This window comes from Pseudochaenichthys georgianus, chromosome 21 (genome assembly GCF_902827115.2).
Source record: "Pseudochaenichthys georgianus chromosome 21, fPseGeo1.2, whole genome shotgun sequence".
In the NCBI taxonomy this organism is placed as follows: domain Eukaryota; kingdom Metazoa; phylum Chordata; class Actinopteri; order Perciformes; family Channichthyidae; genus Pseudochaenichthys; species Pseudochaenichthys georgianus.
The window spans coordinates 6,793,045-6,811,705 of record NC_047523.1 but is presented as its reverse complement, the minus strand read 5'-3'; the positions used below and the strand labels follow the sequence as shown (position 1 = coordinate 6,811,705).

At 42.1% G+C, this 18,661-nt stretch overlaps 1 protein-coding gene across 1 annotated transcript; it reads right to left on the bottom strand.

Moving 5' to 3' along the window:
* Positions 1-2,326: 2,326 nt before the first annotated feature.
* bcs1l (BC1 (ubiquinol-cytochrome c reductase) synthesis-like) lies at positions 2,327-18,567 on the bottom strand. The gene is made up of 7 exons (XM_034109396.2): positions 17,855-18,567; positions 16,863-17,002; positions 12,202-12,396; positions 11,552-11,615; positions 11,272-11,444; positions 10,723-10,840; positions 2,327-2,635 (listed from the first exon to the last, which is right to left on the bottom strand). Exons 1-7 carry the CDS (start codon positions 18,172-18,174, stop codon positions 2,386-2,388), a joined length of 1,260 nt encoding a protein of 419 aa, XP_033965287.1. The 5' UTR covers positions 18,175-18,567; the 3' UTR covers positions 2,327-2,385.
* Between the last annotated feature and the right edge of the window lie 94 nt (positions 18,568-18,661).

Sequence of the window (18,661 nt, the reverse complement as noted above, 5' to 3'; positions counted from 1 at the left end):
CGGGTCGCCAGAGAGTACCACAGCTTTATAGCTGCGGCCCCACAGCTGAGGGCATGCCCTTTAACACAGTGTTATGGGGAATGGAAACTCAGCTGTGTACTATCAAAGTGGATGGACAGGACGCTGAAACGGGGCTATTCACTCCAGTTCTGCAGTGTCCCACCCCCTTTTATGGGCATGCGAGAGGTGATTGAAGCTATCCTCTCGAGAGGGGATGAGTTTCCTCTCAGCAGAGATTCAGGCTCTGGTGCAGAAACAGGCTGTGTCTGTTGTGCACCCTCAGCGCCGGGAAGAGGGTCTTTATTCCATATACTTCCTGGTTCCCAAGAAGACAGGGGTATTCAGACCTATTCTAGATCTCCGCAGCCTGAATCGCCACATTTCCCGCAGGAAATTCTGCATGCTAACTATGAAACAGTTACTGGGGCTGGTGCAGCCAGGCGATTGGTTCACCACCATCGACCTGAAAGACGCGTACTTTCATGTAGAAATTGCTCCAAAGCACAGAAAGTATCTGCGCTTTTCCTTCCAGGGAATAGCCTACGAGTACAACAGGCTGCCGTTCGGCTATTCCCTATCCCCACGCACATTCAGAAAATGTGTGGCCACAGCGCTTCAACCGCTGTGCGCACACGGCATGAGAGTTTTCTTTTACAGAGGCGACCTCATAGTCATGGCTGGGTCACGGGAACAGGCAATGTTTTGCACAGCACAATTGATCACACACCTAACCAGATTAGGCTTTGCGATCAATTGGAAAAAGAGCACCCCCATACCTCACCAACGGGCGTTGTATTTGGGTGTGGTGCTCGATGCAGGCACGTTGCGCGCCACCCTGTCAGAGAGCAGACGTGCGTCCCTTCTTCAGGGGGTACGCAGACTGTGACAGGGGGCAACAGTGACAGCTTTTACTGTCATGCAGACGCTGGGTCTCATGGCGGCTGATCACATGAGGGTCCCGTTAGGGTTACTACATATGCGCTGCCTGCAGAGGTGGTTCTCCAGCCTGCGCTTGGATCCCAAGAGGCACAAGCGGCGGCTGGTGACCATACCCCCCTCAGTGAGGGGCAACCTCCGGTTTTGGGGGTCCCCGGATCACCTCCGGAGGGGGTCTCCACTGGGAATGGTGACCTCCTACATCACAGTGTTCACGGATGCATCCGGAACAGGAAGGGGAGGGACCTGCCTGAAGAGGGCTATAGGTGGGCGCTGGGCTCTAGCAGAGTCTCGACACAGCAACCTCCTAGAGCTACGGGCGGTAGTGTTAGTCCTCCGGCATTTCAGGCCCCTAATTCAGGGGGAACATGTCAGGAGCGACAACAGCACCACAGTGGCTCAGTGGGAGAATGCTAGCGGGGTAAGATAGTAGAGTAGAGGGCGGAGCCTGTGAGAGATATAACCAGAGCCCAGTCTGCTCTGATTGGTTAGCTGGCCGGATCTGTTGTGACTATGTTACAGAAGTAAACAAAGGAGCACAATGGAGGCGTTTCAGGCCATCCTATATAACCAAGTTACATACACTGTTGTCCATTTACATGCACAAAAACCTATATAACAGACTACAGGAAATGGAAACCCCCCAAAACACAATAGGGCCTTTTAATGTGTATGTGGTAAAAGCAGTTGAAGTGGAGGCATTAAAGTCATTTCACTGTGAAATGAAACCAGTTGAAATATAATTTGAAGGAAGAGCGATGAAAGTAATTTAAATGTAATAATTGAAGGAAAAGAGATTAGGATAGTTGAAGAGTTATTTAAATGCAAGAGATGAAAGCTGTTGAGCCCCGAGTTGAACCGGATCTAGGCAAGACGTTATCTTGGACTCTGAGGAACCGGGAAGGACATGTTTCACCATTTGCTTTTTTATAGATTAGACATTTATTCAATGAATCTGGAAAATAATCAGCCGATTAATCAATAATTAAAATTATTGTTAGCTTCAGCCCGTTTAATAAAAAATGACATGACCGTCAATATTTAGTTAGAGTTGTATATCATTTAAGTAACAGAGAATATAAGCAGTTATGTTATTCATGTTCACTGATTAGCTGCCGTCACATGTTGCGTAATAAAGACCTGCCAATGAATGGGACTTGCTTGTGTCTACATGTGGACTACGAACTGTGCCTTTAAACCATGCGTGCCGACATGCTGAGTCATGGTCTGCTGCTTACAAGATGAGGAGAGATTAAACAAATGTTTTTCAAGATTAAGAAAGTTCTTTAAACCTTACTTCCTGTTGAGCTCTAGGGAAAGTCTGAGCCATTCATGTGATGGAATGCAGTGAAAACTAATGGATACAATATAAATCACATAGATAGAACAGTGTTTTTCACATTTCTCTTTATTCAGTAATCACTCTCCAAACACTGCAGTCCTCTGTCATTATTTCATCTGGGCAACATTGTCTATAGATCCTGCGGGGTCCATTTTGTGCAGCAGGAAGTGTCCCTGCACCTGAGCGGCGCTGATCTCAGAGTGCACGGCCAGCACCTGCTCTGCAAAGCGGTCCGCTTCAGAGGCAGGCTCCTCCGGGTAGAACCTCCAGAACATCTGAGTGAGCTGCCCGTGGGTGCAGTTCCCGATGTACTGCTTCAGATCCACACGGCCGGGCCGGATCAGCGCCGGGTCCAACCTGCAGAGAGTGGCAGTGAACGTCACAGAAAATACTGGGTCAAACTCACCAGGGATGTCAAAGAACATATTCTTAGGTAGCGACATCGAAGTAGTACTGTCCATTTTGATAATAAATAATGTTGCTGGGTAGTTGTTAAAGTATATATTACTTCAAACCACTTTAAATATTTTAAAGCTGCTTTTGTATATATTTTAGCCACAAGAAGGTAGCATATGAAAGCTAGAAGCACATTCTTTAACCTTGTAAAGCTGCAGTGTCTATGTGTTAGCAAACTGTTGTTTAAGTCATTTGAACACATACCTACAATAGGCGGAAATGTATCTATGTAGAATGATCTCTTTACTTTGTAGTGACCCTGACATGGATTGCCATAGCAACACACACAAGGGCTTGTTGAAAAGGTGTGGTTCTACTGAACCCAGCAATACCAATTGTGTAAAGGTAGCTTACATACTCATCGAGTTATGTCACTAAACGTTTATGGTGTCTTTATACACTGTTATGCCCAACTGCAGCCAAAATGTGCCAGGGACTAGAAGGTGAGACACAGAGACAAGGAAATAGGTTTTTGGATTAACAAACTAGTATTCAAATTAAATGTTCTTATCTAATCTTAAGTAAACCTAAGCTAGTGGGAGCCGGGGGATACATGCATATAAACACATCTCTATCACTCATCCCAGGGCTCGACATTAACGACTGCCCGATGGCCCATCTAGTAGTCTTTCACACACACATACGGGTATTGGGCCGAGGGGGACACCGTACTTCCGGTATCCGCCGTTTTACGCGAGGTGCAAGCAGCCGTACACCGTCTAGGTGTTGCTAAGCTTCCTGTAGTGAATATCATAGTCCATTGCCTTAATCAATATCTAGTCAACTCTAAATACCACATAAATGCAATGGCATGATAATATTATTGTGACAAGTGGGGTATTCACCTGGTCTTTCCAGAAGATAGACGTAGATGCAGCCAAAATCGACGAAGGCCACTGTCGTTTTTCCATACATCTGCATCTGTCTGTAAGGGCAATCCGACAACCCACACAGCTCTAGTTTACGCTAGTAACGACCTAAAGCACACCCCTCAAGTCCAGAGATGTAATCCGAAGACATGCAGCGATTTCTTCGGTCGTTAAAAAAACTAGTGCGCTCTGCCTGGCTACGTTAGCTAGCTGTTTATATTTGCACTTCCAGGATATTTGCACCTCCAGCAAAATGGCGTATTTATATATATATATATATGGCGCGTGTTGCGTTGTGGGTAGCTCGTGACGTCACTGTGTGTGAAAGAATTTAGCTCGGGCAATGAAGCCTCACCTGCTGGTTGCCCGATCGGGCAATCTATTATGCCAGTATCATGCAGCTCGCGGATCCAGTAATGAGTGACCCGACAGTAAAACTAAACATATCTATAACTAGTTTAGGTAGTTTGAGAGGTAATTAAAATAGTTACGTGTGATATTCTAACCTGAAGTGTGTGTTTCGTTCCACTCACCGCTGCATGTGATCATGCAGAGCTGCGTGTCGACTCGTCAGCAGCAGCTGATCTCTCTCTCCCGTCAGATTAGACTCGCGTTTATGTCCATATCGATCAGATCCAGCTAGTTCTAGCTAATGATATGACTACCTGCTTATTAAAAGACACCTAAACAATAAGTGTCGCTATGCAACTGGGTGAGGCCACAAAGTATAGCGCAGCATTATGCATTTGTTTACATGCCCACCGGAACCCTGAGGCATTACCAACAGATCAACGCACAATCAACCCATCCAGGACATCTCGTTCTCCACATTAAGTGTTAGACATTAGAATTGACTCTTCTTGTCTGTCACATACTCTTTTGTCTGTCACATAAGTGGCGCAACTGAAGCGGTATAGCGCTAAAGGGAAATTATTTTGACCGGACATTTTGCCCGAAGAGATATAGATTTGCCGGCTAACGGGAACTCTGACGTCATTTGCCTTCATCAGATGGAAAGTGTCTTGACCAACAAATTAAGTATTTCTTATAGCTATGCAGGGCATGCAAGCGAGCAGGGGCGGCGGGTAGGCTACTGTAGGCTAGCGCTGCTATGCAGCCACCTGTGCCCTGTTCTACGAAGCCAGTTCAATAGACCCTGGATATATTTGAGTTATCTTAAAGGTCACATGTCATGGTCCTTTCTACTGATCAGAATACCATTGTTGAGGGATATTACAATAGAAAAATACTGTGCAATTTTCCAAACTCACATTGTTTCGCATACAGCATCTCTGTAAACTACGTGTATTCACCCTCTCCACTAAACGGCTAGTTGGAGCTCTTGCCCCCCTCCCTGTGAGCCCAGTGTGCTCCGATTGACCAATCCACAGACTTCCTCACACACACACGCAGCTCAGCTGATGTCTCCTCCGGGCTGCTGCTGATAACAGACAGTTGCGATCGCGGCGAAATTCTCTCTGCAGACCCATTCTCACAGCGTTCATCAACCTTTTTCTTCTCAATATCAAGCCACACTTATTGGTTTTACTTCGGCTGAGACTTTGTGTGTGCTCGGGGTGATTCACAACGTCCGATTGTTTCACGTTGTGAATCGCGCTGAGCTCCGTAGAGGTGTGATTTCCTTGTTTAGCGATACACAGCGAAACACAGCCAAACTCACCCTGAGCACACACACAGTCTCAGCCGAAGTAAAAACAATAAGTGGCTTGATATTGAGAAGAAAAAGGTTGATAAACGCTGTGAGAATGGGTCTGCGGAGAGAATTTCGCCGCGATCCCAACTGTCTGTTTTTTTTCTGGCTTAGTTTCAACCAAAATATAGACTAATGCTAATAATAGTAATAGTATTAATAATTGTAAATGGCCATTGGTCACACCACCAGTTTGTTTTACTGTAAACTTGGAGGAAGCCTGCGTGCAGAGCAGACTGCTGCTGCAGCACGCTACACACCGACCCCGCCCCACCCCCCCTCTCCCTCACACGTGCGACTAAAGATGAACAAAGCGGCAGGTAAAAAGAGCTCCTCGTGGAACTACTTCGAACTTACAAGTCCAAAGCAAGTTAAATGCTAGCTCTGCGAAAAGACGTTGGTCTATCACAGCTCAACCTCAACAATGCGTTTTGAGTGCATCCATTTGAAGATGCGTGATGCGCGCACAATTTATTTATTGCAATGCTACTATTATTAATAATACAGGCTATAGCCTGTATTATTAATAATAGCATTGCAATAAATAAATTGCTATAATAATATGTATTGCAATGCTGCTATTATTAATACAAGCTGTAGCCTGTATTTAATAATGGCAGCATTGCAATACATACATTGTGCGCGCATAGCGCATTTCCAAATAAAGGCAATGGCAGGCACTTTAGAAAATAACAAAAAATAAACCAACATCATGTTGATGTTGGTTTATTTGTCGTTTATTTTGTTTGTACTGTTAAACATGTTCCAGTAAAGAAAACAACGTGTGAGGAACTGTCGAACCTCTGTATAGGAAACACAGTGCCCCATTGCACTGAGCTCATTGAATGATGAGTGACTTACTGCCAAATTGATGATGAATCAAAATGGCAAGTCCCAGTGTGATTGGCGTATGGATGTGACGGCACTGTGCAATGAGATCATGGCAGATTGCAATGACACGCAGATTGTCCTTCAAAGCTGGTTCCTCATCACAGGTCTCGCAATTTCTGTGAGCCTTTGAATCAACACACCAGTTCACAAAGTCATAAACATTGTTTGGTACATAGTTGCTGCAATGTAGCCGTGATAGTCGATCACTGCTGACATATGATTTATGGTCAACCTGCTCCATGCTCTTTCTCAATGCGTCTGCAGCTCTATGTAGTATTTGCCTGTCAGAGAGACCTTGACTTTGCTGTTGTGTCTCACAGTCTGCTGCAGAAGCTGTTGTCTCTTCTGGCTTGTCTTCGAGTTGTACAGCTCTCATTGCCAATCCCATGGGCACACTTTCAGAGCATACCAAATCAGACTTTCCAGCTCGTTCTACAAATACCAGCCTGTGCTTGTAATGCAGTAAGAGCTTTTCCTTCAGTTTCCAGGAGCTGTATTTAGTGTGTTGGACCGTCTCATCTTCTTCCCCAGACCTCAGTGTCTTCAGTGTGTCATCAAACCTCCCAGCCAAGGAGTTGAGGGTCGTCACTTTCATTTCTTTTGAGAAAACAGTTTTGTCAATGAGTTCAGTGAGCTTAATAAAAGCTTTGTCATAGATACTGGTCTGCTGTTCTGATCCTTTTTTTCGTCTGGCAGCTGCTATATTTAGTTTAGAGATATAGTGTTTAAGGCAGCTTCTATGATATCTGGCATCATATGCAAAGAGATCCAGATATGAGAGCAGCCGAAGAAGTACAACTTCATCAAGCCATTCTGATGCTGCATGAAGGACCTTGTCTCGGGTACTCTTACCTGTACCAGTCATAATGGCTGTCAGAGGTTCTGGTCTTGATCTGGCCCTCCCACAAATGAAACAATCTCTTCATATGTCAAACGATAATGTATCAACCCTACTCAGTCTTCTTGAAGAGACTGATGCAGGTATGCTCTCACTTTCAACATTTGCAACTTGTTGCTCACTGATATTGGTCTTACTGGAGTAGTTTGCTCTACATCAGGGGTGCCCAACCTTTTTTGAACCGAGAGCTACTTTTAAAGTTGCCAGTCTGCCGAGATCTACCAGTCCAAATAGAGAGGCGTAGCCATAGCTGGCAGCCTACTACCAGGTAAATACACACTTCTACTTCTACCTTTGTACGATTAATACTTCATAAAATACTGCAGATCCTTTATCTCACCTCTTTCTAATCTACACACATACAAGTATTTAACTGAAGTTACACAACAGTGTTGTTGATACAGAGTTGGCATTTATTCACACGTCACTACAGTGGGTAATGTTTTCAAGAAACATTGAACAGTGTTGCCACATATGACACAGGAAAAAAGAAAACAGAAAGAGAACCCTTTCTTTGCCATTATATAAAAAAGTGTTGCTACAAAAGTATACATTAGGCTTACTAATAAGACAACTCAGATCTGAAGCTACTCAGGAATCTGCTGCAACAGTGCAATAAAAAAGACAAAATTAATAGAATCAAACCCTTTTTTGTAGCATTTTAGTAGATTATAAAAAGAAATGCCTTTAAAATAGGATGCAAGCAACACTAGTTTCTTAACCTGAATTGATAATAGACTATAATCAATTTAAGTTTGCATTCTTATACCATTTTGTACAATAATTATAATGAATACGTTCAAACAAACTAAAACTTACAGCTGATTAATAACGGTATCTAACTTGAGTTTTTATTATATCAAAAACCTGTTGAAATGCTATTGTTATTTTTACTGTCCCCAAAAGCGCGTCGCAGCCTCCAGGAATGCTTCTTTCACAACTTCGCCGTCTTTGAAAGACTTCATGTGTTTCGCAAGAACGTGACTGACACGATGAGATGCTCTGGAGCAGCCTTGCTCTTGTTGTTGGGCCTGGTGAAAATGGACTGCTGTGCATTTAGCTGTCCTCTCAGGCCCCTCCCCTTTTGGAGCGTAGGGCAGAATTAGGAGGGAATTCCGTCTCGTAGCGTTTGTGCACTGTTTTGAAATGCCGCTCCTAAATTACCCTTCTTCGGTAAAGCTACGCTCGCATTGCAGATGAGAAAGATGGACTTTCAATTAGAATAAATACAAAAATAATCATCCTCCCACTCGGAGTGAAAATTATATATGTTTTGCTTCTGCCATAATTGCGATCTTGTTTGTGTGCGGACTGTCACTCCTGTTGTTGACACGGACAACGTTAGCGAATTAGTGCACTGCCCACTAGCCACGCCCCGACACATGGGGTCACGCCGGCCAATCACAAAGCTTTGATGCGTTCAATTGCATTATTCTGGCACAGGAAGATTATGTTACACGACATTAACGATAAAACAGAATGTTGTTGTTCTATTTTTAGACACATCTCGCGATCGACTGGGAATCTCCCCGCGATCGATCGACTGGTTGGGCACCCCTGCTCTACATGATCGATGATACCTTTATTTTAAAGGTATATCATCTGTATATGGAGAGAGAGTTTTATGAACATCATCATCATCTCTCTGTTGAGCAACATTTAGTATACGTTGGAGGCCTTCTGCTGTGGGATTTTTGACATATATATCTTGTTTCTTCCCTTTTTCAAAATGTTTACCACAGATGATACAACAATTTGGATCCACTGTTTGTACATCACTCTCCATTCTGGTAAAATTGAAAAAAAAGAAAAAAAGATACACTTAAGAATTTGTACAGTTACCAGTGATACTAATTGAGCCAGGAGAAACAGAGTCTATTGTGAATATAGGCTACTGGACAGGCTCTGTTACATTAATGAAACATTAAGCTAGGTCACTTTCCAGTTAGCTAATTAGCCATTTTATTTCACAATGTCCCATCTTTTCACAGTCCAAAAATATTTGCAATGATTTACCTGTCAGTTTGTGAAGAAACCCACGTAGGCAATGAGATGCTAATAAAGCAGGTGGAGTCAAATACTGTAGTATAACTTCTTGATTCTCTACAGAGCTGAATGACTTGCTGTTATGAGGAGCATAAGCTTGAGTTGCTGGGCCGTCGATAAACAACACCACGTTTGCCCCCGCCGACCTCAAAGACAGCGTCAACTCCACTCTGTATTTTATCGACGGCATGACGTGGCCGGAGGTTTTGCGCGTGTACTGCGAGAGCGACCGGGAGTACCATCACGTTCTGCCCTATCAGGAAGTGGATGAGTATCCTTATGGTCCTCTTGAGAGTAAAATCAAGGTGTTGCAGTTCTTAGTGGATCAGTTTCTGACCACCAACATCGCCCGCGACGAGCTGATGTCCAACTACTACTTCGTTAGTAGTTCTATTGCATTTTAGGCCTGCATTTTCTCTGCACTAATGTTGAAGTTGCAATATTTTACTTAAAAATAACAATTATGGGTTATTATTATTATTATTAACAATTCTCAAGTTGTCATACCTTTAAGGGACTTCTACTCAAGATAATTTGTTAATATTTTTCACCCCTGATAAGTGAAGTCAAAATAAAACTAATTGGTGATACTATAGATTTAATTAGGACTATTTCATATTTTCCCCATTTGGGACACCTTATACGTTTAGTGACATAACTCCATGAGTATGTAAGCTACCTTTACACAATTATTATTGATGGATTCAGTAGAACCACACCTTTCCAACAAGAGCTATCATATGTGTTGCTATGGCAATCCATGTCAGAGTCAATACAAAGTAAAGAGAACATTCTACATAGATTTACATTTCCACCTATTGTAGGTATGTGTTCAAATGACTGTATCTCCAATTTACAGTAGGATATTGACATTCCGTCTTTTCTATAATGCAGAGGGATGTCCTGACCTCAGGTATGCAAAGTTTTAAACCTATAAGACCTTCCATTGTGAATCTAGATGAGTTTATATGCCTCAACCCCCAGACGGCCAGGCTTTATTTTTAGTTTGGGGTGTATAACTTTATATATCAATTTCACCACTTTTGCAGTAAAATATTTTTATACAACAATCCATTTCATGTATGGGAGGCCTTAGAGATGAGGAAAAAGTAAGTTGTGTTCTGTCTTAACTCCGGGAGCGGTATCTCGAAAACTAAAGCCCTTTTTGGATGTTTGTCACAGGCCTATATGCCCTGTGTAGCACATATTATACAGCGGCCCTCAGTGATAGCGGCATAGTCGATGCTTCAGCTAAATGTCGGGAAAATAATCGGAGTACATGCCAATAATTAAAAAGAAAAAATCATGTTTTAATAAAGTAAAAAAACGTCTGATTTCGCTCAGCGGTTTGTCATTATTTCTGTCATAGATTTCTGTTTTATCTACTAGTAAATACTAGTATTTTGAACTTGTGATTAAATCATAGTTAATGACGCAATAACATTTTGTAATCAATCGATGGCACTCATTTTGATTTAAGTGATAGAGATGTTGTCCTGGTTGTTGTTTTTTGGCTTGGACACCAACCCTTGTTTCCCAGGTATAGTGTTAACACTTGTTAATCCAACAGTACCTGTCAATGAAGTTGGTGGTCATAAAAACGATTCTGGCCTCAGAGGAAGCCACTCCGTCCAGAGAGTTGAGCAGGCCGCTGAAGGTCAGTCTGCCCATCCCCTGGTAGGCCAGAGGGTCTGCAGGAGGAGAGGACAGGGATTCCAAAATATGAAACACAAAGACAGCCTGTCAACCTCAGCTTTTCAATTTGCCGTCAGTCGGTAGTTATTTAAACCTCTTTATACTATAGTGTCTTGCATAATTGTACAATACATATCTTCAGTGGCTGATTTACTAAATGAGTTTTTCCACAGCAGATATCTCCAATTCAGTACACACACACTTTCCAGTCTAATTACTGTGTTTATTCAGAAACCTTTTATAGGGCTTTGTTCATATATTGTTCATAACCTGATATATATCACATTATATTCCTAGAAACATGGCAAATATTTATTTTCTGATTTAGTTTTTAAGACATGTACATAATTCCCTCGATTATGCTCTTCTTTATGTTACCCTTGTTTCCTACAAACAAACAGACCCCAGGTCCCTCCCAGCTGCTTACTCTCAGTGGGCAGCAGGTCTCGGCTGACGAAGGCTGCGTCGACGTCCTCCAGCAGGATGATGCTCTGCTGGGGGGCCACGCTCAGCAGGTGGTTCAGCCGGTCGTCTGACAGGCTGCGGTCGCTCAGACTCATCAGACAGATGCTGTAGCCCAGCTCTCCAGCCAGCGCCGTGCTGCGATGGGAAGGGCGGAAAGGTGGAGGGGAGAATTGAAGTACTCAACACAGCCTTCAAAGTCACAGACTCTAAGCAGGAAGGGTGGGAATCCAAAGCACACTCACATAAAGCTGCTCTTCCCACACCCTGGGGGGCCGTACAGCAGATATCCTCTTCTGTAGGGGATGCCTGCAAACATTTATTATAGAAGCATGATCTTACAGAACACAGTAAAAGGTGAATTCCTTTTTTTTTACTTTTTTTCAAAAACATGTAAAATTAGAAAGAACATATATAAGATACATTCGCTTTTGAATGTTGTGACAATATATTCATAACTTTCATGTGATAAACAACGGAGCATTACAAAAATCCTGCATTGACACAAAAATGAAAAAACTCAAAACTAAAATGCTCCTTCTGTTTAATAAATGTTTTTTCTATTTAAAAACTTAGTATATTTGTTGCAATAGATGCAAAACATAACAAGTATTTAGGATGAAAAATAATTTCTACAAAATTGGAAAAAATATTGTCCACAGAAATAATTAATTAACTTAATCATCTTTTTATATAATTCTCAGTTGATGCATTCAAGTGCATATAGGAAACTGAACTTGCATAACAAGAGTCTTAAATGTTGTTAATGTCAGTGAATGCCCAACAAGAAGGACTTTATAGACAACAATGAAAGAAACCATGAATTATATAACCAGGCAACAGAAAGATAAATCACTCAAACACTGCTTCCTTAAGCGCTGAGCGAATATCCCACCTCTGTCTGTGTACCACTTGGGGTTTCCGATGAACTCCTTCACATCGTCTACGATTCGTTCGGCCACGGCCTCTTGCAGCACCACAGAGCTGAGGGGTCGGCGTCGCCGCGGAAACCCAAATGGCCTCCACTCGGCGCCCATGGCTGTGTACATCACTGTCCGTCCCTCTTCCTGCTTCATGGCCAATTCCCTCGCTGCAAAACATGATAGACAACCAGTGGCGTTTTTATATGTACAAAAGTGGTGTGGAATGAACAACTTCGATGTGTATTAATAAGCTTCTGGTGCTTTTTTAAACGCATGAACAAATAGCTGTAGGCTATCCATGGTTCCGATAGAGAGAGGAGGGGGAGGATCAACAAAATATATGACATAACATGAACTTACCAAAGCTGAAGTAGATGGTCAACTTCATTCCTTTTCTTTCCGTTTTACTGATTTAGTGCTGATACAGCATTCCATCTAACTGTTATTCTATGCACAAAAAGTTTATCATTATTATTCTGCCGGGATTTTGGCCCTCTTCTCCTCCCGCATTGAACATCGCAGAAACTCCGTTCAAACATCAAAACGTTTAGCTTGGTCGGGAATCGATGGCTATTACTTTTCTTATTCATAACTTTCATAATTCCAGAGATACATCCCATAATTCATCACATTTTTAACATTGAAGTCAATGGAGGAAGTCTTCAGACTTCAACTAATCTTCATGCGAATTCAACTGCTAACTGTTCATTCATACTTTCACTCAGAAACCTCATTCTAACTTTAAAATGTTACACATCTTTCTGACATTATTCGTGTAAAATAACTTTTAAATCTGATTCTTACTTTTAGAGATATTAACATTTGTTCAGACCTTGTTTTAGAGGTTTTCTTCAGATTTTAACATTAACTAGAGTGCGTGATGTCACAGCTAGAGGGTAGAAAATCTTGAAATGTGCCTTCATATATTTTTTTAAAACTGCCATAATTTCCAAACCCTACATTCCTGAGACATAATTTTTCATGACAAACTTAGGAAAGCATCTTGTAGCTTGAGAAATGACAAATAATTAAGCAAAAATAATTAAACAAAATGCCTCTTGAGGTCATGAAGTGACAAAAACTTTCAACATGTCTCCATTAAAGCCCATTGTAATTTCAGGCTGATATTTCCTCACGGCAGCAGCCGCACACCTTTAGTTAAACTGCTAAAAAGGCCATATTATTGACCCGAAAGTACACAAAAATTACACTTCAGATACTCAACTTCCTTGACATGCTTCACGTTTTGAAATGTCACAGATATCTGTTACGGTTCTTCCACAAAACGTTCACATGTAAGAGGTTCATCTCTCATTCAGAACAATGGAAACCTTTGATCTCTGCACACCTCGTTAGCTCAACTATAAACACCTGTGCAATGGAACACGATGATGTCAATACTCCAACTGAAATACTCAGAGCAGCAGACTTCAGATAGCAGTGTGCTAACAGTCCAGCCGTGAAGACATCTACGGGACAGTTTGGAGATTTCTTCAACACAATGCTCGCCTTGAAACACGGTTTTCTCATAACTTCAGTGAAAATACTCCAAACAGCCCAAAACTTCACAGGTTTAGTAACGATGCAGCCATCAACGCATCTAAGCGTATTATGGGGTGTCATCAAATGCCGTTGCCATGGCGACAGACAACTCGCCATGAAACAGGATGTTGCTGTAAGTCCAATCGACACGGTCCAATCGTCCCCTAATCTTCCCTTGTATATCACCGGTCCATGCCTCAACAGCTCCAAGCCAAATCTGGGATCTCACCGTATGCCGTTTCCATGGAAACGCATCCCTCGCCATAACACATGATGTCGCTATAACTCCTATGAAAATGTTCAAAAACTGCTCAAACCTCAAATGTGTGCTAACAGTCCAGCCATGAAGACATCTACGGGACAGTTTTGAGATTTCTTCAAATGCCGTTGCCATGGCAACACAATGCTCGCCGTGAAACACGGTTTTCTCATAACTTCAGTGAAAATACTCCAAACAGCCCAGAAATTCACAGGTTTGGTAACGATGCAGTCATCAACGCATCTAAGCGGAGTATGGGGTGTCATCAAATGTCGTTGCCATGGCGACAGACCACTCGCCGTCCCCCAATCTTCACTTGTATATCACCTGTCCATGCCTCAACAGCTCTACGCCAATTCTGAGATCTCACCATATGCGTTTCCTCGCCATAAAACATGATGTCGCTATAACTCCTATGCAAATGCTCAAAAAGTGCTCAAACTTCACATGTGTGCTAACAGTCCAGCCGTGAAGACATCTACGGGACAGTTTGGAGATTTCTTCAAATGTCGTTGCCATGGCAACTAGGGCTGCAACAAACGACTAATTTGATAATCGATTAATCTATCGATTAATGAAACGATTAATCGACTATTCGGACTATTACTGTATGCCTTGCACAATTTCTCAAACGCTCTTATTTAGCCATCAACTTTTAGATTTAGCTTGAGGTTGTTTTAGGCATGTGGAAACTAACAATGAAGACAATAAAGATGAATACTTGATTCCAAAATACATATATTATTGAAATAACTTAAATTGTGAACAAAACTAACATTGTTTTTTATTCAAATTAAATAAATAATATTTCACATCAAAAGAAACAACAGTGTTTTAACAAATCGTATTAAATAATCTGATGACAGAACTGTAAACAGAATAGCTGAAACTTTAACAAACTAAATAATAATAATAATATATAATATTTTTATAGCGCCTTTCAGGAAACCCAAGGTCGCTGTACAAGTCGGGTAGGGGGGGGGGGGGGGGGGGAGTAGGGGGAAAAAGGCAGACAGGTTAAGGGGGTGGGGGGGGGAAGTAGCGGACAAATAAACCTATTAAACTAACTATACAGTGGGGAAAGCCTTGGTAAAAAGGTGCGTTTTGAGGGCTTTTTTGAAAATGTCCAGGGTTGGGGCGCTGCGGATTTCGGGGGGGAGAGAGTTCCAGAGGGTGGGGGATGCCACACTGAAGGCTCTGTCACCAAAAGTCCGCAAATAACTCTGTTACCTCTAATCATTATGTTTGTATAATGTAGTTAGAACCGTGTGTTGCTGCTAGCATACATAACACCTGACGTGAAAACGTTACTCGTGGACGGGGCTACAGAGCTACTAGAAAGACAGTCGAACCCGGTGCATTCCTCCGTCTGGATGTGGAGCACTTTTGCTAAATGTTTAGACAAATAGCTCGTGTTACCGCCCTTACATGCTAAACTCTTATTCCACTTTTGGTAACGAGCATTCTCCACATCGAGACGGATAAAGTGTAACCACCTCGGAGCGCGTTCTCTCCGCCATCTCCCACGTGTGTGTGTGTTGCTGGCTGCTGCATGTTGCAGCTGCCCGTGTGTAAACTGCCCCGCCCCCTCGCAAGCAGGCGGGGGAGAGAAAGATCGAAAATACATCATAGACGCATTTGTTTGTCTTTTTGCATATTAGAAACGAGTTGGCGACACTAAGACTGTGATATAATGTCTTTGTAGCAATAATACATGACATATCTTTTTTAAATGTCTTTGTACCGATACAAAGACCAATAAAGTTAGAGCTTAACGGGGCGTAAAACACACGTGATGACGTCACCAACGAATCGACGACTGAATTAGTTGGCAACTAATTTGGTAATCGATTTTAATCGATTAAGTCGATTAGTTGTTGCACCCCTAATGGCAACACAATGCTCGTCATAACTTCAGTGAAACTGAAGTTAACTCGTCATAACTTCAGGTTTGGTAACGATGCAGCCATCAACGCATCTAAGCGTATTATGGGGTGTCATCAAATGCCGTTGCCATGGCGACAGATCATTCGCCATCAAGTTAGTTCAGAAGTTTGCAGTTCAAATATTCTGCTGCTTTTCCAAGCCTTTTTACTTTCTTTTCTTCTCTCATCACACATTCAAGCCCCCAGTGTTCATGTATCATTTCAATCTCAATTCTTCACTTTCTTCTTACACATTACATTTCAGCATAGCAGTTTAGCGTGAGATTTTCAGCATAAAGCATTCCCACTAGCAATTTCTTCAGGAATTGCATTCTCTAGTTATAATCGCTATATGTTGCTCTCTCTCGTCTCCTCTTCAGATCTACACTTTTCGCGGCACACGTACTTACAGCCAATCAACTCTCTGAACTATGAGATTACGTTTTGGTGGGGTTGCCAGCACTATGCACCACTGGTGATTTTTTTTTTGCCGCACACATTGAATACAAAAAGACTCTGAGCATGCGCAGAGTAGTTTTTACAGCACCCATTCATTTCTACAGCAGAGCGAGGAGCTTGCCCCACATTGCTCAACACGGCTCAATAGGCACACTGTGGACACTAATTAGAAGAACACAGACTAAAACAGCAATGTACAGACGAATCAGATGACTAAACATGATCTAGAAATATATTTTAACAAGTATTCTCTTTGCATATTTTTGGAATGATTATTTTCATTACTTTCTGCTGACACTAGGTGGGGCTGTGCACCTGCCCCTAATGACGAGTCGCCACTGTAGACAACTGCACTGAATCACCTCGAAATGGAAAAGAGACGCAACACAAACCTAGTATTCTGCATCTGTTATATGCACACACACTGCAGAGCTGCGTACACCTTTACCTTCTTGTAGGATGTTAAAGAAGATTTGTCTGTCCCTGCCTAAAGCAGTGAAGGTTACAGACTCCCACGGGGTGCCGGTGTGCAGATCCACCATCTGCTTCTCCCTGGTCCTCTCCACCCTGATCCACTTCCTGCCGTACCTGCAGAAGATAACACCTGACAGTGTTAGAGGATTTAATGTTGACAGAGAGAAGCCATAGAAACGGAATTAAAGCTGTACAAATGGTTATCAGTTTAAGTATATTGGTATCATGCTGAAGTTATGGAAGCTCTGATAGGAAAGCGAGAAAAAAAACACTGGTGAAACACTTTTCTACTGTAAGTCTGATTTCAATTATTTTCTCTCCTGTATTTATGATCAGAAAAAGGTTTTGTTAGTTTCTTTTTTTCTTATAACTTCCTTAATTGTTTTCATCCGTGGAATAGGTTGAGAAAACAAATTGCCACTGAAACACACCAGAACCCTATTTTCTAACAGACTAAAAGCATTCATGTTTTCCATAATGGCAGAACATTTCAAAGTGAAAATAAAGACAAGAGTAATTTTATAAAACGTTCTAACACACAATAAACTGTATGTGTTTTGTATCTTGTGTTTTAGTCTTATTTGAACATGAGGAAGTGGTGCACTTCAGCCTCTAGTGGTCTGATTAGGTATTACATCAACAAACAAAATGACACCTGCCCTACTTTTTTTTACCCATTCCACATATTAATTTTAAAAGAAAGACAACACATATAATTTAGAAAATAAATCCTGGTTAAAATAAATCCCCCCAACCTGTTTCACAGATTAAAAAAACTATTCAGATACTATTAGTGATTAACCTGGCAAACCCATTAGCCTGTTAATCATGATTTAATAAAGACTGGAGAGAAAACGAATTAAAGAAAGTAATTACTAAATACATCACCAGGTGTTTTTCTAATTTGCCTCTCAGGCCTTCCATATAAAGTTGATTTAAAGGAGGTATATTAAGGACTCTTCTGACCAGATGATGTGGTTCCCGGGGCTCGGGTGGAAGTCAAACTGCGTGTGAACCCGTCCGCTCTCATGGGCCAGGTAGGAGGTCTCCACGCTCAGGTGTTGGGTGTGCTTGGCGTGTTTGGTGATCCAGCTCAGCAGCCAGTGGTAGCTCTTATCCTTGCTGGGGACCTCCAGAGTGATCATGTAGTTCCTGCGGAAGAAGATCATCCCAACCTGGGCGCTTTTTCTGGCCACCGCCATGGCTGTCCCAATCCCCACCAGTCCGAACCCAGCCCCGAAGTAAGGGTTGTCCTTCAGGCCGTCCAGAAAGTCTGACAGGGGCATGATGCTGATGTCTGCACAGCCCCAGTGGAACCACACTCTATAGTAGTTTTAAAACCTTTTATAAGCACACACCTTCAGGCAAAGTGCAAACTCATCTGATCTGTGTGACCAACTCATTTGATGACAATCCAGAGACTACACTGATAGTATGATATACATCTGAGAGTAGCTGAAGACCTGATGCCCAAAATGGAAATATTATAAAATAAATACCAATTGATGCTATTTTCTAATAATAAATTCGGTCATATATAAATAAATAATAAGCTAACATCTTACTGAGTTGCCTTATTTGTCTTCATCTCATACTGCCGTTTTAAAGGCTATGGTTTGTCGTGTAAACAGCCAACTAAAATCCACATGCGTAGCTACCTACTTGAATGAATGCGACCTCTACTACACTTCCTGTGTTCGGAAAATATAATTCCGACTGCTCGCTTGCCTTCGAACATTCATTCCGTGTCCCTGTTAGTGTTATCTTAAAATA